Source organism: Budorcas taxicolor, chromosome 2 (assembly GCF_023091745.1).
Source record: "Budorcas taxicolor isolate Tak-1 chromosome 2, Takin1.1, whole genome shotgun sequence".
Lineage (NCBI taxonomy): Eukaryota > Metazoa > Chordata > Mammalia > Artiodactyla > Bovidae > Budorcas > Budorcas taxicolor.
The window spans coordinates 154,135,475-154,161,790 of NC_068911.1; the positions used below are offsets into that span (position 1 = coordinate 154,135,475).

Consider the following 26,316-nt stretch of genomic DNA (forward strand, 5'->3'; position numbering starts at 1 on the left):
CCAGCACTTGTGTGCTGGATTATCTATTTTGCCTATCAAAACTCTCCTGTCAATAGCTCTTAGAGACAGGTATTTTATTACCCTATTTCACAAAAAGGAAACAAAGCCTCAGAGAGGTGAAATAACACAGGTGACAGGTGGCAGAACTCAAAGTTGAGGTCCAAGTCTTCTGGGTTTTTTTGGCCTTTGGCCATCAGTCCAGGCTTAAGAGAGGTATAAATATAACACCTTTCAGCCTAGAGAATCTAGAAAGCTCCCAATGGCCTGCTTTCAGTTTGGTTCCCTGGAATTAGCTGCGTCTTTCTAGGATTCTCTGCAGTGAGGGCTGCCACCAAGGCCCACAGCTCCAGCAGGGGTGTAGGGAGATCAAAGCAAAGAGGAGCGAGTTGGTGATGCAAATGCTGGGTTTATGATGCTAATCAAAAGACTCAGCTTTGTGTGGAGGAGACAAAAAGCTCCCTCAGAAAAACTGGGAAGAGGGTGGGGGCAGTGAGTGGCTTTAGTGCTTACCTCCTGCTGATGACAAAAGCTGCAATGAGAATAACCACCAGCACCACGCTGCCCGAGACGGAGACGAGCAGGACTGTGGAGTTGGCCCCGTCTCCGATGATCCTGGAAGGCACTGGCAAAGAGAGTTACACAACCGTCACCTTGGTGAGGTTCTAAGAGTTAGAACTTCTGACTGTCACAAGTGTTGACTCTCTGAAACCATTTGAAAGGCTCACGGCCTACTCTGCTCTTCATGAAGTATTCAGGCAACAGCATTTTCTTTCTAAGACATCCTTAATGAGACAAAAATACTCTTTTTATAATTGCATGAAAAACTTCAACCAGAAAACTCTATGAAGGCCTATCATAAATATTTCCACTCATTGCCTTTTCTTCTTTTCCTTTCTACTCTCAACCTAAACTCAAACTCAAGGATCTGATGAATTCCTTAGTGAGAAAGACATTTGGAAATTTCTAAAAGGACGAGTATTTTTGAATGATCCTCTCTCCCCCTACCCACATCCTAACTAGTAAAAACCCTGCCTATTATTGCCCATCTCAAAAGCCACTTCCTCCTTGAAGCCTTCTAGGATAATCTCAAAGGATGTCAAACCTCTTCAGATTTAATTCTGAATTTTCTCCTTTTTTTTCTTATTTTATTTAATAATTTGTGAATAAAATCATTTTCTAGAACTGGCGTAGCGAATTCTGTCCCAGTAGCTTCTTATCTACTAGGCTCAGTTTTTGTTTGTTAATTATGAAGGGGAGTTATGTAAATTGCTTATTCATAGGTATGCCCTCTATTAACATTTTGATTTAATCATCCAGTTGGTACAACTCATAATGTTGAAAGATTGATGTAGTTGTCTAGAGGGCCTTAAAAAAATAATTTAAAAAATGATCTGACTTGTTTTGAACAGATTCCTAGAAATAAACAGGAGAGAAAAAAAAACCCAACTTGGTGCCTTCTCTCATCCTCCCAGGGAGAAAACTCCCCAGCTTAATGTAAGATAGTTATGCAACTGTCAATTAGTCAGTCTGACAATCCTGTTTTTCACAGTTTATAAAAGGCTTAGCACAAGAGAAAAAGAAGATATTTCTCAATCATGTGAAAAAACAGATCAGATACCGGTATGAAAAATGGTCTTTTCCAAATACCAAGAGGTGTTCTATGTTACAGATATTGGGTATCTAATTTTAAGCAATAGCCTCTGAAACACACTCTTTGCCTAACCAAAAATCTCGTATAGTCTCAGATTTCAACAGAATAGGATTTGCCCTGGATCGTACAAAGAATCTCAGAACTCATTACCTGTGTTGGTTGTGACTTCCAGGGGCTCGCTGAAATCTCCATAGCCAGCTGCTGTCCTGGCTCGGACATGGAAAACATAGGAAGTCAGAGGGTTCAGGCCTTTGATATCTGTGTTCCTGGCAGCCGTCCTGACGATCCGATAGCTTCGTTCATTCTGATCCTACATTACAAGAGGATAAGATGAAGGAAGGTGGCAAAATAAATCCTCCACTTACTCTAGACACAATATTAAAGCAGCTGAGCCAGTCCACTCAGAGGCTGAAAGTAAATGGAGATTGATGAACTCTAAACACTATATTCGGTTCAATGTTAGAAGTACTATTGTGACTTAGATGTTAAAAGAAATGTGAAGTTCAGGTATGATCGCTATTGACATTGACCATATCCAGATCTTTTTTTTGAAAAGAACATTAGATGATGGTTGGTGGCTTTACTCACTCCACACCCAGCAATTTAACAGAAATAACACCTGTAAGGAGGTCCCTTTTCTGTTTTCTATTTTCCATCTAGAAAATGTCAAAAATGTTATAATCTGGTTTCAATGGGAAAAAAAAAGCTTGTCCTTTTCCTGCTTTTATTAAGGAAACCAATAAGTGATTATCTTTAAAATGGAAAGAGAAGACAATTGTTCATTTTCTCGACAACCTTGAATGCAGACAGCTCTCTTCAGAATTCTATCCTTTAAGAGGTGAGTTATTTGCAAAAATAATGTCTTTCTATAACTTTAAGAGGCTGCAGAATGTAATTTTCTTTCCCCGATTTTCTATTAAAAGTCATCAAAATCCACACCTTGATTCTGAATAGCAGTCATCTACTTAAACAGATCATTATTTCAACTTTTATGAGTCATTCTCCCTGATAGAAGGTTTATAGATTAGACCTTGTTAGGTATCTTGACTTTCATGACTAGTAAGAAAAAATACAGTTATATTAGAACATAATGTATTTTTTCTATTTTTTAAGACTAGCAACTTAATGCATAAAATTCACAATTGGACTTGACTGGAAAGCCAAATACATTTGGCTTTGAGATTTAATAGTATTCCAGAATCTGTAACTGGCCAAAGCTATAGAGAAAAAGAGAAGAAGGAAGGAAGGAAGAGGGAAGGAGGGTAAAAAGGAGGAGGGGTAGCAGGGAGAAAGGAGAAGAACCTTGTTCATTCAAGTAATACCTTCTCATAATACTTGACTTCATACTCCAAGATCACCCCGTTGGGCCGATCTGGTTCCAGCCAAGCCAGAGCGACACTGTATCTTGTAACTTCTTTAGCCTGGACCAAAGCAATGGATGAGGGTGCTATTGGGACCAAAAAAAAAAGAGAAGATAATATCTTACATTAGTGGGAAAAAACTGGTGACAGCGGTCAATAATATCATCTTATCTTAGAAAACTGTGAAATATTGACTTACCTTCCTCCAGATCCCTATTTTCCTCATCCCCAGTTCAAACACATCCCATTTTATGGTTCTCTCTAGCATCTTGGGGGCATATGATCTGTCTTAGAAAGACAATCTCTAAAGTAAAGTCTAGTAAGTCCACAGTCCTACAGGGTCACCTCTACAGCTACTGTAGCCATTCCTCAGAAAGGCTATAGTGTAGAGGATGCTGGGGCTTCCCTAGTGGCTCAGCAGAAAAGAATTTGCCTGCAATGCTGGAGACGTAGGTTGGATCCCTGGGTAAGGAACAGCCCCTGGAGAAGGAAACAGCAACCCACTCCAGTATTGTTGCCTGGGAAATCCCACTGAAAAAGGAGCCTGGTGGGCTACAGTCCATGGGGTCACAAAGAGTGGGACACGACTGAGCAACTAAACAACAACAATAGAGAATGCTATCTGCTTGTTTTCTTGGTGGCTCAGATGGTAAAGAATCTGCCTGCAATGTAGGAGACCCGGGTGTGAATCCTGTGTCGGGAAAATTCCTTCGTAGCTACCCACTCCAGTATTCTTGCCTGAAGAACTCCATGGACAGAGGAGCGTGGCAGGCTACCAACAATCCACAGGACTGCAAAGAGTCAGATTCAGCTGAGCCCCTAACAGGATACTATACTGTATCTGCTTGTTTATTTTTTTGCAAGCCATAAAAGCTTTTGGAAAATCTCCTCTTAAGCTCAGAGGAACTACATCTCATCCCATCTCCAAAGTATCAAGTGTTGTCTTACTGATCTTTAATTTTTTTTTTTTATATATACAAGGAAGAGACAGTGTAACTCTTCCAAGGGTACTGCAGGGAATGCCAGAAGGCAAATAATTTACATACTTTCCAATATAAATAAAAGTACCACTTAATTATAGTAAAGAGTTTCCAGTTTGAACATAACCATACAAATGAAGCCACAATAGTCTCAGTACATGGATGGCATTCTCCAACTATTTTACAAGAGTTGAAATACTGCTTTTGCCTGTTGAGTAGAAAACCTTTCCACCAAGAAGGACAAAAAAACTGTCCTCCACTGGGTGTTTTATCATAATTGGGGAGAAAACACAGCTTTGAGATTTATCAACCCATGCTGACTAACCCCTTGCTTCAGCACTGTAGTTGTCACATCTCCAGCCAGTTGTCATGAAGCTCTGCATGACTGACAATGGCACAAATGTGCCATCTCCAGGGAAAAGAGGCAGCATTCACGAAATGCACAATCTTTTCTAACAAAGCTGGTCTGCAGAACCAGAGATTAGGGGTCGTCCTAAATCAAACGTATATTTTTCATTCATTCCTGAATTTTGAATATATATGAAAACAAGCTGCACATGAACTTGAACAAACTCTGGGAGATGGTAAGGGATAGGGAAGCCTGGCATCCTACAGTCCATGGGGTTGCGAAGAATCAGACACCACTTGGTGACGGAACAGCAACAACAACAACATGAAAACAAACGTCCAAAAATGAGCACTGAGGAACCACAGAGCTGTGCTGGGTCATCTTCCTGCCCTTCACCAATACATACAACTTCCAAATCCTAACTCAGAGGGGAAAAAAGAGAAAAAGTAAAATAAATGATCTGCAAGTGGAATGGAGCTGGCTGCAAACCCACCTGACCATATCTGACAGGTTTGCCGGTGGCAAGGGACACAACCAGACCCACCAGAGTCACATGTCACACAAGGGAATCTTCCTGCTAAAGCTCATTCAGCAGAGTACCTCTTGGAAGCGGCCATCTAACAGCCTGGCATCTCTTTTAGAGGTGCCTGGAGATGGTAGACACACACACACACACACACACACACACACACGCTTCCCTATTTTTTCTTCTCCCTCAACACACACACACACACACACACACACACACACACACACACACACGCTTCCCTATTTCTTCTTCTCCCTCAATCCATTCCCAAAGCTATTCCAGATTGGATCTCAGGCATAAATGCAAGTGAAGCTTCAATACAGTGAACACACATGTCCTCCATCAAAGGCAACCCAAGGTTAGTAATACCAAACTGAGTGAACAGAGTTGCATGCAGCAGACACATGGAAACCACCGAACATCTGAAGAAAATGAAAACCGGAAATGTGCTCATTAACTGTATTAAGGTTCCCTGCCCCAACAGACACACACACGCACACACACTTTCTCTCTCTCTTCCTTTACTGGGTGACACAGAGCCATTGTCTAGCGCAATGCAAGGAGTGATTTTCTTAAATGTAGAGGCAGCAAGGAGTTTAGGACAGTTGCCTGGCTGTGAAAAGCCATTTCACTGCAGGTAATAAATATATTGCCTAACAGAGCACTTTAGCATTCACTCCATAAAAAGGGGCTCTTTCAACTCCGATAGTCAGGATGGGGAAATGAAATAGAAAAGCGAGGCTGTTAGAAAGAAAGCAGGAGGGAGGAAAATCATGAAGTTATAATGTGAACTTATGCTCAGAAATGTTCTGGGTCAGAGCCTGATAATCGACAGATTTCTCGGGAAAGAACTGCCTGGCTGCCCTTGGAGTGAGTGCACTGATTAACTAAGATGGTTTCTCTCTGGCTGGGTTATCCCTGAACTACTTACTGTATGTGGGAAATGAACCTGATTTCCAATTCGGGAGTTGGAGTGGCAGAGTTTCTGTGCCCATTCAAAGGGAATATGAGCTTCACCAGAGCACTCACAAAATCTCAGGCAGGCTGTTAACAATATCATCGTGTTAACTAATAGAATAACCCTAATGCAACTCCACTTGGAGAATTCATAGGCACAAATGTGAAAGGAAACCAGGAGAGTGCCTGCTGACTCAGCTGTTGTAATAATGGAGGAAGATGAGATTAAAGAGGAAAGAAGAATAAATCGTGGTAATTGACAAAAAATATGATGTTGTGTGGCTGTAAAGTCTGAATTCTTTCTGAACAGATGTTTTTCAGAAGAGCATTTTTATCTCGCCATGGTGACAAAAGCAACCCATGACCAACTGAGATTGAGAATCAGTCCTAAAACGGGAAAGCGTACGGTAATAGTAAATAGGGCAGCCATTCCTCTCCCTGGGAGAGAGCTTCTCCAGCAAGAAGAACATCAGTTTGGGAAAAACTGGGGTTTGTCACACTGCCACTTTGGAGAGAAGAGGCAACTTGGATGTCCTCCATGTTACAAGCCACATAAGGGTTCTTTCCTCGCCTGGCCTAGCCTGCTTCCAATAGAGCCTCCAACGTTACATCTGGAAGCCATCATCATGCCTTGTGTGCCTGCCTGCGGCTCATTTCCCTGGAGGAGGCATTCGGCAATGGCATTTCTCAATCATTTCCCTTCCCCAGTGGTTCTCAAGCACCAGTCTTCTCATGCCACCCATGTAATTGCTGCCACATCCCTCCCTCTGCAACTTGGACTATGATTTAAGCAACATTTTTCTTAAAATGATACACTTTATCTCTCAAAAGACAACTTTTCACCACAGTTATCACTTGCAATTAATGGCAGGTAACCACAGAAATATAAATAATGCATCCATAACAATATGCAATAATAGTGTAATTAACACAATATTAAAAAAAAAAAAAAACAACTAAATGCTCTTGCATCTCTATGCTTTGCCAAAGAAAAAGAGATTAGCCAGTGTTAGAGAAGTATTAAGGGTAATCCTGACACCAATTTGGGATTTTGATCTTGGGGAAATCAGAAGAACTGAGAGAGAACTGAAAATTTTCACACAGGGAAACTCAGAACTACATAACATTCAGTCTAGGTTTTCCCCAAAATTCATCTCTGATGCCACCATTGGTTGATGTCCACAAGCTGGTAAACACAGCCAGACTCTACTCAGTTTAGAAGTGTTTCAGATTCTGAGTCCTAAAACCTCAGAGTTCTTCCCTTAGCTGACAGAATTAAAAGAGGAGATAAAAAAGTAATAAAATAATAGCTTGAACGTTCATCCCAAATACCTCGTTAAATAGCAGCTTTGACAAATCAACGCCTTAGTTCAAAAGAAGGCTTCCAATCACACTGTGAATTTTGGTCAACATAAAAAGACCATGCAGAAAAAAGGTCCTGCTTGCCTCCCAGTGGGCCAGTTTACATTTCCAAACCTAAGGAAGGCAGGCAGACTTGGCTCTTCCTCCATATTGACTCATCCACCAAGCACAAACTTCAGGAGCACCAATGAAACAAGGCCAAGATGGAAAAGGGCAAACAAAGCTAAATTAAATACAATCTTTGGTATCCAATTAAGTGCTATCTTATCCGTTAGCTTCTTAACTGAAAAAAAAAAAAAAAATTGATGGAGAATTTTTTTAATAGTCTTACAGAGAAGACAGGCTTCTCCAGTGGCTCAGCTATAAAGAATATGCCTGCAATGCAGGAGATGCAGGTTCGATCCCTGGGTCAGGAAGATCCCCTGGAGGAGGAAATGCCAATTGACTCCAGTATTGTTGCCTGGGAAATCCCATGGACAGAGGACCCTGGTGGACTACAGTCACAAAGAGCTGGATATGACTGAGCAAATGAACATGCACACGCACTCACACAGAAGGCACTCTTTATTGCCAACCTAGAGAGTCCGTTTCCTAGAACTGAAGAAACAGTTCCTGCTAACATTCTTATCCAAGTTTCCTCATGGCAATGGGGAGAACCAAGAGGTGGGGACTTCCTCCTCATACTGTGTCCTCCAACGCACCGTACGCCTACAGAAGAGTAAGAAGCTGGGAGGAAGCTGAGGATTGATGTAAGCAGGCTCATTAAAAGGAAAAGGCACATCTTAGACTGAAAGGCATTCCTCTCTACCCACAGACTTCCTTCATAAAAGAGATGTTTGCTTTAAGGAAACTCTTGTGCCCCTGGACATAAGCAGGCTTCCTTTAATGGCTAATATTTTGACATAGCACACAACCAGAAGAGCTGGTCATGCTAGTTGACAGTATAGTTAGAGAATGATGACAGATGGAGGCAAAAATCACAAAGGCAAGAACTCCTAAAGAGTATTTTTTAAAGAAAGATTTGTGACCTAATTTAATGAAGCCCTTAATTTTTAAATTTTTGAGGCAGAATTTTCAATGTCCATTTTCCTGTCTTGAGATGAAAGTGTCTGAGACCACCTTTCCCTAGCACTCTCAAGGGGATTTCAGTAGTTTTGAATCCAAAACATGGCATCCATTCCTTCTTCTTTTACTTACAAATCATGCGGATACAACCATTCAATCCTCGTGAAGTCATTCTACACAAGTCCTGTAAGTCTTTGCTTGTGGAACTTAATTTAAAGTGGACCTGAATTGGCATTTATGTTTAAAAACTTTAAACACTTGGCTAGGCAGTAAGTGGGATAAGAAGCCAGAATGTGGAGGGCTGCATTGTGGATTACAGAGAACCACAGAGGATTTCGATTTAGGCTCAGGAATTGTGGTCAAGATTGATTTGTTGGGCAACAGAGCTGTACACGTGACTGGGGAATTCAGGAAATCAGCAGCACCTTGGCTCTGCAGGGGCTCATCTAAGGACATGTGAAATGAGGTGAAGAAGAAAAAGCCTTCTGATCCAGATGAAGTCTTCATTTTACTAATTTGGTGGTGGTGGTGGGGGGTGGGAATCAATGAACTGAAAAAGAATTTTGGATAAAATTCCAGGTTTGAAATTTACTAGCTGCCACCTTGGACAAGTTACTTAAATTTCCTCACCTCTGTTCACCCATTTGTAAAACCCCTTCTTCCCAGATGCAGGCATGTCAGTTTTTAGAAAGTATGCCCTATGCACACAAGGCTTATCTTTATATGTCCACTATTCAAGATCTTATCTGGCATACAGTGGTGCTCAATAAATTTGTCAAAGGAATAAAAGTGAACTAAATGTTGAAACACATCTTAAAAAAACAACAACAACAACAAAACCTCTTTGTAGCCAGCAAAATATTTTCTAGATATAATGTATCCAAAGTAAGTCATCCTTAAAACAACTTAATATCTGCACCTGTTTCAGATGACCTTTCCCGGGTTCAGTTTTGCTATTTAGGTTAACAAAGATATTGACAATTACGAGTGAGACAAACTACAATTCTAATTTTAAATGGAGCCTCTGTTTCCTAAGGGGTTTACAACGCTGCTGAACTTTTTTTGAACATACAGGCTGTAAAATGTCATTCAAAAGTAAGTTAACATGAAAACTAGTTTGCGCTACACCTGTTACAGACGGCATTTTAAGAAACTGCTCTTTCCCTGGATGAGGATGTTGACAATCTGCTCGATATTTCTCCTCTGTATCTGGAGGGCATGTGTAAATAGTTTTCCAGACTTCTCATCTACAAAGGTGAGTGGTGTTAAATTCCCTTCAAGTTAGAAACCTAAATCCAGAAAGAGCCCCAACAGCCCTCTAGTTTGACAAGACCAGAGTTATCTCCAAAGAGACAGTGTTTGTAGTTCAGTCCTAAGTCCTGTCTGACTGTTTACAACCCCAAGGACTGCAGCATGCCAGGCTCCTCTGTCCTTCACTATCTCCCAGAGTTTGCTCAAATTCATGACCATTGAGTTGGTGATGCTATTTAACCATCTCATATTCTGCTGTCCCCTTCCCTCTTTGCCTTCAGTCTTTTCCAGTATCACGGCCTTTTCCAAGACACACTAGTGTAAGCAAAGTCCCTGCCAGGGGCTGCCCTTAGTACTGTATCTATCCTTGAAACCACAGGGAAAGAACATCTTTGTTGAAGTCAAGGGAACAGAGTAGGGAGCCCTCTGCAGTTAGGGTGGAGGCAGCAAGATTACGTGTGCGAAAGAGACTGGAAACAAGTAAAATGGTAGGAAAACATCACTTTTTTAAAGCTGGAGCAACAACCCAAGAGGATCAAAGGAAACTTTCACTGAAGCTTGAGTTTGAATGGTCTGAGCTTTCCACTAGGAAGCCATGATAAATTCTCTCCCCCTCAAACAAAATTTCACATACCCCTGAGAAACCGCAAATGCTTTTGGCATAGAATCCGCCTGGGCTATGTACCTGTGATTACATTTGGTTTGGGAGCAGACCACAGCGCATCTGGGAGGTACAGGTGGGTTTTATCTCTGTGTGTGTTTTGGATAAACAGACACAGCATAGATTCCGGGCTCCATCACGACTTTCTAACAGTGGTGCGTCTCACAATGAAGAATTACAGGAGGTGCTTTGATGTCAAACAGAGGTTGCTTCTTTTAGGAAAATGGTAAATTTAACCTTCTTTGGTTCAAAGCTCAGCAGTTCTTCCTGCACCCCACTGGTGTGAATGCTGCAATTTTCTTTTATTCACTTCCTCAATGACTTGCCATCAAACACCTACAAGTCATTTTACAGCAGCAGTTTGGTCCTTGTGACACCCAAATAGGATGGAGGAGAGAAAAAGAGACATGGGGAAGAGAAAGAGAGGAGGGAGTCAGCCTTCACTTGTGGGGCTCCGCATCACAAGCATTGAATTAAAAACAGTTTGGGGGACCTTGGGTAGGAGAATAGCTGAAACAGACACACTGCATTTCACTACTGGCTCTAATTAGGGCGGGGGAGGAAGGAGTAAGGCAGGAAATAAACAGAAGCAACAAAAAGATTCCAGCCTGTGTACAAAGAAGACTGGAAACAGCCCTTTATGGACCTTAGGAAACCTAAAGTAAAGGATGACAGTGGTTCTCAAAGCCCATGTTTTGGAGGGAGATAACGTCTTAACCTCAGCAGGGTTTTGTTTCCCTCCCCAGGATCTGAATTTAAAGAGGAGATGTTTACTTAAGGAGGTCTTTTCCTGATAAGAAAAATAAACCCACAGCTTATACATATCTCTGCTTAATACAAATAGCATATTCAAAATGAATTACTTGGAGCTTAAGGTGGTTTTTGTTCCCTCTTTCTTTCTCATTTTAACGCCTCAGCTCTGATTTGCTCTTTATCAAAGGTTGGTGCATTTTAAAATGCTGTCAAGCATCAAAATTAAATGCTTCACAGTACTAATGATATCCTTGTGATTAAGGGCTTTGCCGTCACAGAGATGCTAAGAACTCAGGTGCTGATATTAATTGCTGTCTTCCACATCTCACTAAGGGAAGGAAAGGATCCCTCCTCTGAGTTTTGCACTATAGCTACGTACGGTACCAAACACCACTGAGCAGGTTTCATTTTTTTACATTATACTGTAGTAGTTTACAGTGCTCAACAGTGCACAGAGTGCTTTCCTAGACACATTATCTTGTTTGAGCTACATTCAGTCAATCAGCTGGGTTAGTTAGCCCTCTGCTAATCCTTAGGTAAAAATCATTAATGACTGAATCCCTATCCACCTTCCCTTGAACATCAGTGATGTTGTTAAGAAGTCAGTTTTGGACCCCATAGCTTATAGCTGCTGTATCATTAATAACCACCTAGGCACATTTTCTTATAGTCAAGAATTGAAAAACAAACAAACAGACAAAAGGTATGGAAAAACTTGATTATGCCAAAATTGTTACAGAATTATTTTCCTATTCAACAAGAGACATCGAGCCAAATTCTCAATTAAAGTCTTCAGAAGACTGAATTAAAAGAAGTTCATTTACATTTAAATATGGAAATATTAATATTAATTAAGCTTATACTTAAAATGTATGAGGGATGCCCTTTTCTCACATAAAATGATTTGCAAGGTCAGTACACACAGATCCTATTTTAAACAAATAAAATAAAGCAGAGTATAGTAACATTCACCTAAGGATATAACACACTCGTACTTCCAGGGATGGTCAGGATCTGATTTGGGGAACACTAATGGCACTTTAACTAAGTGATTTAAGAGCAAGACTTTACAAAGTGTTTAACTCAGACTCTACTTATTTCTGTAGAGAAATGAGTCACAGATTGTCTCAGACAAATTTTTTATAGAGAGCTATTATCCAAATTTTAAATAATGGAATGTGATACAATTCTTAGCTCCACGTTAAGTGTTTGCACACAGAAGTTGGAACCTCTCAGGTGGTGCTAGTCGTAAAGAACCTGCCTGCTAATGCAGGTGACAAAAGAGGCAAGGGTTCGATCCCTGGGTTGGGAAGATCCCCTGGAGGGGGACATGGCAACCCACTCTAGCATTCTGGCCTGGGAAATCCCATGGACAGAAGAGCCTGGTGGACTACAGTCCAAAGAGTCGAAGAGAGTTGGACATGACTGAAGTGACAGTTGTGCGGATGCACACACACACACACACACACATACAGAAGCTGAAGGTCTTCAGATTGGCCTCTGGCCAACTGCACAAACATGGGAGCTCCCCCAATAAATAACTGTGTCTGGGATGGGAGCTGCTAAGACAAGGACTACATTTCTTAGACTTCTTCATGTGTAGGATGGTTCATATGTCTGAATTCTGGGCAATGGAGTGTGGGTTGAAGTGGTGACTCCCCTTGGGACCCTCCATCCTCTCTGACCCACCATCTGCCAGCTCCATGTTGGTGCCCGAGTCCATCTCAGAAGTGCCCCATCGACTGTTCCCCTCTTTACCACCAACTGCATATGACCTGAATAGGAAATAATTTTCTATTGTGTTAACCTGCTACCTGACATCTGGGATGACAACAGCCCATTCTGTTAAAGTGGAGCCATTCAGGAAAAACAGGGGGCATTTTCAAATACAGATGGCCTGAGATTTATGATAGTTCTGGTTTGATTTATAATTTTTTGACTTTATGATGCTGTGAAAATGATGTGCATTCTGTTGAAACCATACTTTGAATTCTGGATTTTGTTCTTTCCCTGGGCTGGTAGATGAACTCAAAGAACAGTCCTGTTTTTCACTTTCAGTATTCAATATAATTACATGAGTCAATCAACACTTTATTATAAAACAGGCCTTGTGTTAGATGATTTTGCCCAATACAAGTGTTCTGAGAACATTTATGATCAGTAAGGCTGAACTATGATGTTTGGTATGTTAGGTGTATTTTCAGCTTACACTGGGTTAACTGGGGAGAAACCCCACTGTAAGTCGAGAAAGAGCTATAATAACATTATATAATAACTACCTAAAATAAAGTATAGGAGTATCATGGCCGACAGAAGATGGAGCTGCAGTTGAAAGCTGCCTGAATGGCCTCCCTCTTGGAAACTCCAGCTCCTGGGCACTAACAGTGATAAGAGAGTCACTCATTTGTGCGACACTGGCTGAGTGCTGCATGGCATCAGCAATGCCAGGAAAAGACTGCAGCTTTGCAGAAATGCAAGACGTAAGCACAGCCCCCGGTCTCCGAACAGACTAAAGTCTGTAGAATCACGAAATGCTAGGCTAAAAGATTCACCTGAGCTTGCTTTAATATGAAATGGGAAAAGACAGCAGAGTTCTCAAAATGGCTTGGTTTAGTTTTCCTTTTAGAAAAAAAGTGTAGTCTTCATTGCATAGTTGACAGCTCACACAAGTAAAGATTTGGGCCATGTGAATCAGAGTTAAACAGAGAAGAATGGGCACATGAGCAAAAAGATGTTTTTGGCCTCCTCTGCAAGGCACTTTCGGAGAAGGCAACGGTACCCCACTCTAGTACTCTTGCCTGGAAAATCCCACGGATGGAGGAGCCTGGTAGGCTGCAATCCATAGGGTCGCTAAGAGTCAGACACGACTGAGCGACTTCACTTTCATTTTTCACCTTCATGCATTGGAGAAGGAAATGGCAACCCACTCCAGTGTTCTTGCCTGGAGAATCCCGGGGATGGGGGAGCCTGGTGAGCTGCCGTCTATGGGGTCGCACGGAGTCGGACACGACTGAAGCGACTTAGCAGCAGCAGCAGCAGCAGCGAGGCACTTTGACATACTCAACATCATTTAATCTTTGCAACTCTCTGAAATCCATAGTTATCATCATCAGCACCTTTGATTTTCTATTTGGAAACTCCTGGAGCACAAAGTAATGAAATGATGCACCAAAGCTATAAACTGAGATTTTTAAACCCAAGTCTGCCTGACTCAAAAGTTTTGTAATCCTCTCTCCCTATCACATGTCTGTAAAAACATACACACAGAACCAGTATTTATGGTGCAACTATTTAATACTATGTGCCAAGCATTGTTTTAAATCTCTTGAATGGATTAATTCATATATCTCACAAATACCCTCTGAGGCAAGTACCACTATTATTCCCATTTTACAGGTTAGAAAAATAAGGTAAAGAGAGTTTGAACAACTTGTTACAAGTTATAGCTTATGTGGTGAATTCAAAAGTCAGGTTCTAGGAGCCAGTTTCACCCACTGATCTATAAAATCCTCTAGTTCTAGTCTCTCCCCTCCTTTCACTGATAAGAAATTAGGGATTCGATGGCTAAATGCCATCTTCTTCCACAGCATCTGCTGCATCAGTAACAGGGCAAATCTTAGGTCTGGTATATGTTAGGTTCAGGGCCATCTATGTACACAGCTGGATGCTAGAAATCCAGAGATAAATTAGGTATATGACATTTGTTAATAGACAAAGTATAAAGCTTTGGGCGATTAATCCCCTCATATTAGAACTACCTACAGAGCTAAGAAGAGAATCAGCTGACACTGAAAATTTAATTACAAAATGAAATAACAGTATTTGAAGTCAGGGAAGAAGTAGAAGCAAAAGGGAAACAGATTTCAAGAAGGTTGGTGGTGGTCTATTCTTTGACCTGCTTACTGGCCACATAGGTATTTGCTTTGTGATAATTTATTGATGATACATTTGTCTTGTCTATTTTTCTATATGCATATATATTTCACAATAAAAAGGTTAAAAAACAAATAAAAGTGCTGGCTGAGAGTATAAAAGTTGGAATATTAAAATTAATAACAGATCCATTCACAATTTGTAGTTAACACGTTGGGGTTAAAAAAGAAAAAACTAAAAGTTTCATAAAAGATTCAAGTTTTTGCAAAGTAGGGCTTTTATAACTTTTTAATCACTATGTTGAATACCTGAGCCATACAACAACAACTGTCCTTGAAAGTAAAGGGACTTCCTTGGTGGCTGGTAAGTGGTAAAAAAATATATATATGCCTTCAATGCAGGGGACCCAGGTTCGATCCCTGGCTCAGGAAGATCTCCTGGAGAAGGTATTGACTTACTCACTCCAGTATTCTTGCCTAGAGAATTCCATGGATAGAGGAGCCTGGCAGGCTACCATCCTTGGGGTCGCAAAGAGTCGGACATGACTGAGAAACTAACACTTTCACAGTGAAGTAAATGCGTTCTTTAAAGGCCTATTTTCCTTTTTAAAATAACTATCTTGAATTAGCATTCCTACATGGAGAGTCATATGATCAGCTGTAGAATTACAAGTGAGGGATGTCTCAATGTGAAACCAAAGCCACATCCCCAGAATTGACTGGAGATGACTTCGGAGGAATCCAAGTGTCTCTTATGTAGCACGTGTGTCTTCTGTTTGGTCTGAGAGCTGCTTGTTTTACTTTCTGTTTGCTTACTAAGAAATTTGTTGGCAGGTTCTGTCAAGGATAGTCCAACACTTGCCAACAGAAACATAGCAGGATTCAGTGCATATTTCCTGTTAAGTTAGAATGCCAGTTTGAGGCAAACAGGAAAACAAGTCTTTCCACTGGAAGGTGATGTATAAGAATTTGCCTGAGCAAGACACCATTTTAAGATAAGAGAATGGTGTAAAGCTAGAAGCAACAGAAAAAATTAAATAAATACTTTTTTTTTCTCTCAACACCTCTAGGAAGAAGAACCTTCTCATTGCATCTCAGTATGCTGGAAAGTGTCTGTTATAAACTCTTGTTGAAATTATTTTATAGATTTCTTGCTTAGATAAAACAAAGAGCCCTAGGCAATATATTCCTCTCTATGACTGACAATGCCCTCCAAAATTAATCTGGAATCCGAAGGATGGTGTCTCCTATTGAGCAGAAGCGCAGCATAGAGAGTGGAAAAGGATTATCTGCTGTGAACCAAGGCTTCTGTTCCTTTAGCTGTCAAGCCCACTGGAGAGCTTCAGGCATCCCAAATCTGGAAAATAAAAGCTGTGCTGTGGGCTTCAGGTTCTTTTGTTACTCAGACAGCTGCTAATCGTCCTGCTGTGTTAGGAACCAATGAGACAATGCTGTAACATTAAGCTTTCTGACATCCAAGGCATCTAGATCCGTCCCCAATTAAAGATGTATTAATCACAAGGACTCTAAAAGCCAGGATGATAGATGCACCCAGTAAATCTTTGCTCTTGCCTTTTACTTTCACACTCAGGTTTCTACATTTACAGGCAGAAATGCTTAAAAGCCTACTCCAGACACTGACCAATAACAAGCCTTGTTCATTACTCTCTATCAGATAGACGCTTGACGATTTCCCACGTATGCCTGAAAAGCCTTTCAGAAGGAGGTAAGACATTGATCATTCTGCTAAGAGTCTGTCTGCTGCAATAAATAGACCCACTGTGGCTGTTGTCATCTTGACTTTTTAAGTGTGATAACTAATTCAGGAGGGTGGCTTTGCCACTTGCTACAGGGACATTCAAATCATCTGTGTAGTTAAAAACAACAACAACAAAATGCCCTTAGATAAACCTAGGAAACCTAGTATTAATAATACTAACGACGGGCTTCTCAGGTGGCGCTAGTGGTAAAGAAGACATGTGGGTTGGAGCCCTGGGTCAGGAAGATCTCCTGGAGAGGAAAATGGCAACCCACTCCAGTATTCTTGCCTGGAGAATTCAATGGACAGAGGAGATTTGAGAGCTACTGTCCACAGGGTTGCAAAGAGTCAGACAGAATTAATGTGACTTCACACGTACAATACTAATGATACTAATAATCTCCCTAGGTCATGGCCCCAGTGAGAGTGAATAAATTATGACACAGATACCTGGAACAACAGAAAAGGGTATGGATTGGATGAAGCCCCTTGAATTTTGTGCTTTGAAATTTATGTTAATAAAAGCCTCAAGTTACTTTTTCACATTGGTTTCCATTTCACAAGGGCACTGAAGATAGCCTTATTAAATTCTCCATCAAAGGGCATCATCCATATCATTTGTTATGAATAAGTAAGCTGGTAATCAACCACAAAACAAAGAAAAAATAGCAAAATAAAAGCAGAGAGCCTAACTGCTTTATCATAGAAGCTAAGAATCCAATTTCTCTCTCTCTCTTTTTTTTTTTGGTCTTTACATATAATTTTCATAGAAGGCATCTAATTACTATAATACAAAATAAAGAGAAAAAGCATCAACACATGAGGCTCATGTAACCTCAAAAAAGCAGTGTTCACCATTCTGAGTTAATGCAAATCTTTTCAAATTAGATTCCTATTTTTTTTTTTCTGAGGTTAATGAAACTCGAAAGAGACAAGTATAATATTTGCAAGGTGCCAGGTTGGTGCCAGCTCAAGGAACTGAAGTCCTTGGCTTTCAATGGAGCCTGAATATATCATGAATAACTCCTTCCCCATCACTGTCTCAGTGATGGTCCACTGTCTTCCCAGTCGAAAGATAGGAAGTCAATTAGTGTCACTTATGATGTGAACACCTGTCGACTAAGACCTGGACTGAGACCAATTCCATTACCACAGCCACTCAATGACTGCCAGATGACCAGGCCTTGGACCACTTATGATATAGTCCAGAGAGAGGAAGGTGACCTAAAGACAGAAAGGTCCAGAGTCCCATTAGTCATCTCCTGAGCCATCACCCAATTCCCCATCACATATACAGTTGGAACAAGATATCTATTTTTCCTAATAGTTACTTTAAAAGACCACATGAGCTGTTCAAAAAAGAAAAAGTCATGATGGCGCTAAATTGATGAGATAAACTCCATAGATGGTAAGCATTTTCCGCAGTCATTGTTATTTTTATCTTTGAAATTACTTTTTTAATAACTCATCTTTCTTTCTGTTATTACATTTTGAAACACATAGGCAGAAAAGAGAAAGAAACAAATGAAAACTATCTGACAAAGAATAAAGCGGAGCATGAAATTATAGGCTATAGCTGATCAGTGACAGGCTGAGACAGGCAGAGGAAACATTGCAATACGACTCTGGTTGCAAATCTAGCTCCAAATGTGGCTTGGTTGAAAGAACAACAACTAAATATTGAGTAGTGATGGTCACGGACCATTCTCCTTGTACAGTAGATTGCAGTTACGAGTGGAACGAGAGAGAGACAGAGAAAAACAGAAAGAAGACCAATCAGGTGAAGACCTGAGCCTCTCCATCTTATTTTCAGTCTGGTTTCATTATATGGATCATGGTATGGAAGTCAGGGAAGGTTCTGAACGCAGAGAATCAAAACTCGGGGAACAAGATCCATGAACCACAGCATGCTGAGGAATTGGGGTTTAGTACTACCTAAGGCGAGCAACTGAGAGGAGATACCCCATGTCCAAGGTCACAGAAACCCCAGTAAGATTGTAGGCACTGAGAGAGGGCATCAGAGGACAGACAGACTGAAACCACAATCACAGACAACTAACCAATCTAATCACATGGACCACAGCCTTGTCTAACTCAATGAAACTAGGAGCTATGTTGTGTAGGGCCACCCGAGACAGACGGGTCATGGCAGAGAGTTCTGAAAAAATGTGGTCCACTGGAGAAGGGAATGGCAAACCATTCCAGTATTCTTGCCTTGAGAACCCCATGAACAGTATGCTGCTGCTGCTGCTGCTAAGTCGCTTCGGTCGTGTCCAACTCTGTGCAACTCCATAGATGGAAGCCCACCAGGCTCCACCGTCCCTGGGATTCTCTAGGCAAGAACACTGGAGTGGGTTGCCATTTCCTTCTCCAATGCATCAAAGTGAAACGTGAAAGTGAAGTCACTCAGTCGTGTCCGACTCTTCACAACCCCATGGTCTGCAGCCTACCAAGCTCCTCCATCCATGGGATTTTCCAGTCAAGAGTACTGGAGTGGGTTGCCATTGCCTTCTCTAATGAACATTATAAAAAGGCAAAAAGATAGGACACTGAAAGATGAACTACCCAGATCGGTAGGTGCCCCATAGGCTACTGGAGATCAGTGAAGAAATAACTCCAGAAAGAATGAAGAGACAGAGCCAATGCAAAAACAATACCCAGCTATGGACATGTCTGGTGATAAAAGCAAGGTCTGATGCTGTAAAGAGCAATATTGCATAGGAACCTGGAATGTTAGATCCATGAATCAAGGCAAATTGGAAGTGGTCAAACAGGAGATGGCAAGAGTAAATGTCATCAGTTTAAGAATCAGCAAACTAAAATGGACTGGAATGGGTGAATTTAACTCAGATGACCATTATATTTACTACTCTGGGCAAGAATCCCTTAGAAGAAATGGAGTAGCCATCATAGTCAACAAAAGAGTCTGAAATGCAGTACTTGTATGCAATCTCAAAAATGACAGAATGATCTCTCTTGGTTTCCAAGGCAAACCGTTCAATATCATGGTAATCCAAGTCTATGCCCCAACCAGTAATGCTGAAGAAGCTTATGTTGAACGGTTCTATGAAGACCTACAAGACCTTCTAGAACTAACACCCAAAAAAGATGTTCTTTTCATTATAGGGGACTAGAATGCAAAAGTAAGAAGTCAAGAAACATTTGGAGTAACCGACAAATTTGGCCTTGGAGTACAGAATGAAGCAGGACAAAGGCTAATAGAGTTCTGCAAAGAGAACACACTGGTCATAGCAAACACAGTCTTGCAACAACACAAGAGAAGATTCTACACATGGATATCACCAAAATCAGAGTGACTATATTCTTTGTAGCCAAATAATGGAGAAGCTCTATACAGTCAGCAAAAACAAGACTGGGAGCTGACTGTGGTTCAGATCCTGAACTCCTTACTGTCAAATTCAGACTTAAACTGAAGAAAGTAGGGAAAACCACTAGACCATTCATGTATGACCTAAATCAAATCCTTTAGGATTATACAGTGGAACTGAGAAATAGATTCCAGGGATTAGATCTGATAGACAAAGTGCCTGAAGAACTATGGACAGAGGTTTGTGACACTGTACAGGAGACAGGGATCAAGACCATCCCCAAGAAAAAGAAATGCAGAAAAGGAAAATGGCTGTCTGAGGAGGCCATACAAATAGCTGTGATAAGAAGAAAAGCAAAAAGCAAAGAAGAAAAGGAAAGATATACTCATTTGAATGCAGAGTTTCAAAGAATAGAAAGGAGAGAGAAGAAAGCCTTCCTCAGTGATTAGTGCAAATAAATAGAGGAAAAGAATAGAATGGGAAAGAGTAGAGATCTCTTCAAGAGAATTAAAGATACCAAGGAAACATTTCAAGCAAAGATGGGCTCAATAAAGGACAGAAATGGTATGGACCTAACAGAAGCAGAAGATATTAAGAAGAGGTGGCAAGAACACACAAAAAATCTATACAAAAAAGATCTTCACAACCCAGATAATCATGACGGTGTGATCACTCACCTAGAGCCAGACATCCTGCAATGTGAAGTCATGTGGGCCTTAGGAAGCATCACTAGGAACAAAGCTAGCAGGGGTGATGGAATTCCAGTTGAGTTCCTTCAAATCATAAAAGATGATGCTCTGAAAGTGCTGCATTCAATAAGCCAGCAAATTTAAAAAACTCAGCAGTGGCCACAGGACTGGAAAAGGTCAGTTTTCATTCCAATCCCAAAGAAAAGCAATGCCAAAAAATGCTCAAACTACCACACAATTGCACTCATCTCACACGCTAGTAAAGTAATGATCAAAATTCTCCAAGCCAGGCTTCAGCAATACGTGAACCATGAACTTCCAGGAATTCAATCTGGTTTTAGAAAAAGCAGAGGAACCAGATATCAAATTGCCAACATCCATTGGATCATTGAAAAAGCAAGAGCGTTCCAGAAAAACATCTATTTTTGCTTTATTGACTATGCCAAAGCCTTTGACTTTATGGATCACAATAAACTGTGGACAATTCTGAAAGAGATGGGAATACCAGACCCCCTGACCTGCCTCTTGAGAAATCTGTATGCAGGTCAGGAAGCAACAGTTAGAACTGGACATGGAACAACAGACTGGTTCCAAATAGGAAAAGGAGTAAGTCAAGGCTGTACATTGTCACCCTGCTTATTTAACTCATATGCAGAGCACATCATGAGAAACACTGGGCTGGATGAAGCACAGGCTGGAATCAAGATTGCCGGGAGAAATATCAATAACTTCAGATATGCAGATGATACCACTCTTATGGCAGAAAGTGAAGAAGAAATAAAGAGCCTCTTGATGAAAGTGAAAGAGGAGAGTGAACATTCAGAAAACGAAGATCATGGCACATGGTCCCAGCACTTCATGGCAAATAGATGGGGAAACAGTGGAAACAGTGGCTGACTTTATTTTTGGGGCTCCAAAATCACTGCAGATGGTGATTGCAGCCATGAAATTAAAAGACGCTTACTCCTTGGGAGGAAAGTTATGACCAATCTAGACAGCATATTAAAAAGCAGAGACATTACTTTGCCAACAAAGATCCATCTAGTCAAGGCCATAGTTTTTCCAGTAGTCATGTACGGATGTGGGAGTTGGATTATATAGCAAGCTGAGCACCAAAGAATTGATGCTTTTGAACTGTGGTGTTGGAGAAGACTCTTGAGAGTCCGTTGGACTGCAAGGAGATCCAACCAGTCCATCCTAAAGGAGATCAGTCCTGGGTGTTCATTGGAAGGACTGATGCTGAAGTTGAAACTCCAATAATTTGGCCACCTCATGTGAAGAGTTGACTTATTTAAAAAGATCCTGATATTTGGAAAGATTGAAGGTAGGAGAAGAGGGAGACAACAGAGGATGAGATGGTTGGATAGCATCACTGACTCAATGGACATGAGTTTGATTAAACTCTGGGAGTTGTTGATGAACAGGGAGGCCTGGCGTGCTGCAGTCCATGGGGTTGCAAAGAGTGGGACGCAACTGAGTGACTGTACTAAACTGAAGGAAGCCTACATTTTATTTACAGTAAAATCATTCTTACCCAGTTTCTTGATGGCCATGTAGACAAGCACAAAGAAGTGACTGGTAAGGGGAGAGTAGCGATACAGACACTTTGGGTTAAATTACAGTGAGTACCATGTGAAAATGCTTCCTATACAAATGGTCACCACATGCTGTGTTCTCAAAAAACGTAGCCATGACATGATATTCTTGCAGGCCTCATATCTGAAACTCTCTCTCTTTTGGCCTTTCTTTTCAAAGCTATGATAGAGGTTAGAAAAAGGAGCATAATTTATGAATAGGGATTTTAAGCTTGGGAATTGGCAACTATAAAATTATTTTTTTTAATTTTGGGGTATCAGCCAGAAACCAAACTGTATGTGCCAGAGTTTAAATTCCTATAGGCATTATAAGACTGAGGCTGAGAACAACTGAGATGTGAGACTTTAAAATGTTATTAAGTCCAATGGATGTCTCCAGCTGGATTTGTGCTTGAGAATCCAAGATGACTTTTGTAGTCATAAAGAATAACAAAGAACGTATTAGGAAAGTTATAACTGTTTTAAGACCTGATTTTTTTTTTTTTTTTAGCTAGAAGGTTCACAGCATCTCATTGGGGCCTTTCTAACAGAACTTGCTAACGTGTAAATTTCAATATTACTAGCTCCACCCAGGAGTCAATCTATAAATACCAAAAAGACCTTATTAGAATAACATCTCACCCAGAAATAGTCCCACGGCAGGGTCTCTAAGAAAGATATTGGAACAGGGCTCCAGTACACTAGGGGCTGTTTTACGGATTTTATTTTATGTGTGTTCTAAAATCAGAAGGGAGAAAGAAAAGAGAAAGAGAGAGACAAGAAAGAGTGAAAGCCAGCATTCAAAGAACCCACACAGTTAAGGTTATACCCTTGAAAAGTTAACAGTGAGATGCTTCCCATTTATCAAGCTCCCCAAACAATACATTTTTACATTATATCAAGATTCCTTAAATATATTACCAGTCTCAGAGTCACACCTTAATGGGTCAACTAACCAGCAATGATGTATACAAGGAGGGCTGTGAGCACAACTGACGTGTTTTAAAACCTATGACCACTGTTCTGGTTACAAAATGACACTCAGTGTTCATAAGGCAAGATTCTGCTATACTTGTACTTTTTGCTTTCAGTGAAAAACAAAGCAATAAAAATCCTGATTACATAGTGTAATGGCCATCCTACTCCTGTTTTAAATGGGAAGAAATGAGATATTGTTAGCAATAAGAACTCCCAAGTCTCCAAAATCACCCTCCTAGAAAGTTTCCTAAAATCTTGCCCTCTAGAATCAAGATCAGTTTCAGCAGGTTTCAGTGCAGACAAGGGCTCCTGCAGCAACCGTTAGGATCACCTGCAACCTTCATATGAAAAAAAAAAATGAAGTCTTTGATTATCTCAATGGAAGGCACATTCGATTAAGCTTTCAGCTCGTTGCATCTTCAAAATCACAGGCCTGTTTATATGTTTGCCCTGGCTTTGATAAAAGGACATGGAGGAAGCGGTGCTCTCATCCACTTTCACACTTTATGCTCAAAATACACACTTACTATGCTAAAAAAGGGGGGAGGGTGGTTCAGGAGGCAGATTTATGGCTTGCAGTACGTTATCTAGACAACAGCAACTCTCCAGGGAGCCATTGTGAGCTTGCCCCTTTCAGTGTTTGTTCTAATGGATGGATGTTATCCAACCCTGTTACATACAGCAAACCTGTTAGAGACAGGTCCCTATTTAGCACCCACTGTAAAGTGGAAGCTACACATTTAAGTGTTGTCTGCACAAAAGTGGAAGCAGTGACAGATTTTATTTTCTTGGGCTCCAAAAATCACTGTGGACAGTGACCACAGCCATGAAATTAAAAGAAGTCTGTTCCTTGGAAGAAAAGCTATGGCAAACTAGACAGCGTATTAAGAAACACAGACATCACTTTGCCAACAAAGGTCCATATAGTCAAAACCATGGTTTTTTCAGTAGTCATGTACGGATTTAAGAGTTGGACTGTAAAGAATTGATGCTTTCGAATTATGGTACTGGAGGAGACTCTTGAGAGTCCCTTGGACTGAAAGGAGATCAAACCAGTCATTCCTAAAGGAAATCAACCTGAATATCCATGGAAAGAACCAATACTGAAGCTGAAGCTTCAATACTTTGGCCACCTGATGTGAAGAGCTGATTCACTGGAAAAGACCCTGATGCTGGGAAAGATTGAGGACAAAAGGCGAAGGGGATGGCAGAGGAAGAGATGGTTAGACAGCATCACCAACTAAATGGACATGAGTTTGAGCAAACTCCAGAAGATATGGAGGACAGAGGAGATGCTGTCCGTAAGGTCATCAGGAGTCAGACACAACATAGCCACTGAACAACATGTGCACATGACACGGACAAAAGGTCCCAGATAAGAAACTTTACAAACACCAACTCCACAGCCTTTGTCAAAGAGTCTTTTTGACCAAACTGCCTGAGAAATTCATGTGCATAGATGCTCAGTAGGAAGATGCCAGGCAAAAAGGAGTGGCCCACCCTTCCTCGTGTTCCCTCCCTTCCTCATGTTCCCTCCCTTCCCTTCCCTTCCAAGGTATGTGTGCTAGTTGCTGTCGTGTCCAACGTTTTGTAACTCGATGGACCATAGCTACCAGGCTCTTCTGTCGGCTGGGAATTCCCCAGGCAAGAACACAGGAGTGGGTTGCCATGCCTTCCTCCAGGGGATCTTCGAAACCCAGGGACTGAACCCAGGTCTCCGGCATTGCAGTTGGATTCTTTACCAGCTGAGCTACCTGGGAAGCCATTCCAAGAGTGATAGTAAATTCCTATCATTTTTCCCTATAAGATATCTTAGATAGATTCTGTTTTAGAAAGTAGCTTCCACGTTTTGTCATAAAGCACCTAAAGCACAGGAGGGCCACTATCAAGCTCCTCGAGCATAGGCAGACCAATCTATCAGAATAGGGAAAGAAGGAATTTAATGTCAGAGCTGTTTTTTCAGCTATGAGTCTATATTGGCAGCCATTCTGTTGAATGTTCAGAGGTTCCAGCACTCTGGGTACTAACCTCCACGTGTGGGATACATCATTAGTGACGTTTCCCAGTGAAAGCCATGGCTTCATGAGACAAATGATGTCTGGGATCAACTCTCTTTTCCTGTCACTGCAGTTTTGGGACAACCTATGGAAATGTTTGGGGCTTCCCAGGTGGCATTACTAGTAAAGTACCTGCCTCCCAATGCAGAAGACGTAGGAGACGCAAATTTGATCCCTGGGTCGGGAAGATCCCCTGGAGGAGGGCATGGCAACCCACTCCAGTATTCTTGCCTAGAGAATGCCCATGAATAGAGGAACCTGGCGGGCTACAGTTCATAGGTTCACAAAAAGTTGGACACGACTAAATCAACTTAGCATGCATGCATGGAAACATTTTGTATTTTAGGCTCAAGCTAAGGAGGAAAACAAATGTTTGTTGGTGTGTGTGCACATATGCACCTGTGTATGTGTTGGGGGTGAGAAGAAGAAAGAGAGGGATTTTTAATACTTACAGAAATAGCTAGGTAAGGTTTGCCTATCTCGACAGATTAAAGTATAAAGAAAAAAACAAAACCCTCATGAATCTAACTGAAGACAACACACAAAACGCCCTCTTACTGTATACCAGCCTGAAAACAGCACCCGGACACTGAGTTTCAGAGAAGGCTCTATACGGCGGGGTGACAGAGACAGGTGTTTTAATTAGTCCCTGAAGATTTAAGGTGTCGCCATGCAGGATTAGTTCTGCAGCACAGCTCTTGGTTTTCCCAATGTTTAAAGAAAAAAAAAAAAAAAACCTCTTTAAAGACATCAGTATGGGGTTAATGGAAGCCTTGATAAAAGTTTCTCTGGATCTCTTTATTGATGCTTAATTGCAAGCTGGATGCTAGAGAGTCTCTTCTGGCTCCTCTGAGGAGACATTCATTCAGCCAGTGGGAGTCACAACTAGATAATTTAGAAGCCTGTCCAAAACCTTTGCTCGCCCTGTGCTTTTTATTTCTCATCTCAGTAGGGTGCTTATTTCCAAATCTCTTGATGGTTTCTCCATAGGGTGTAAAAGTTGGCTGTACTGTCCGAAGCAACGAGCATATAGCACTGAAGAATGAAAAACCCATCAGCATTAAGACTGTCGAGTGCTTAGTGAATGCTGGTGAAAGGATTTTCGTTCTCACAAATGAACATGTGTGTATGCTTAGGCA

General features: G+C 41.1%; 1 protein-coding gene across 1 annotated transcript in view; it reads right to left on the bottom strand.

Annotated features, from left to right (window-relative positions):
* EPHA4 (EPH receptor A4) overlaps window positions 1–26,316 on the bottom strand; it is a 152,024-nt gene that overhangs the window by 27,273 nt on the left and 98,435 nt on the right. The window contains exons 6-8 of the mRNA XM_052636146.1: window positions 2,974–3,098; window positions 1,802–1,961; window positions 511–622 (exon numbers count right to left, since the gene is read on the bottom strand). Coding sequence (XP_052492106.1) covers window positions 511–622; window positions 1,802–1,961; window positions 2,974–3,098 — 397 coding nt within the window. The remainder of the gene's footprint in view (window positions 1–510; window positions 623–1,801; window positions 1,962–2,973; window positions 3,099–26,316) is intronic.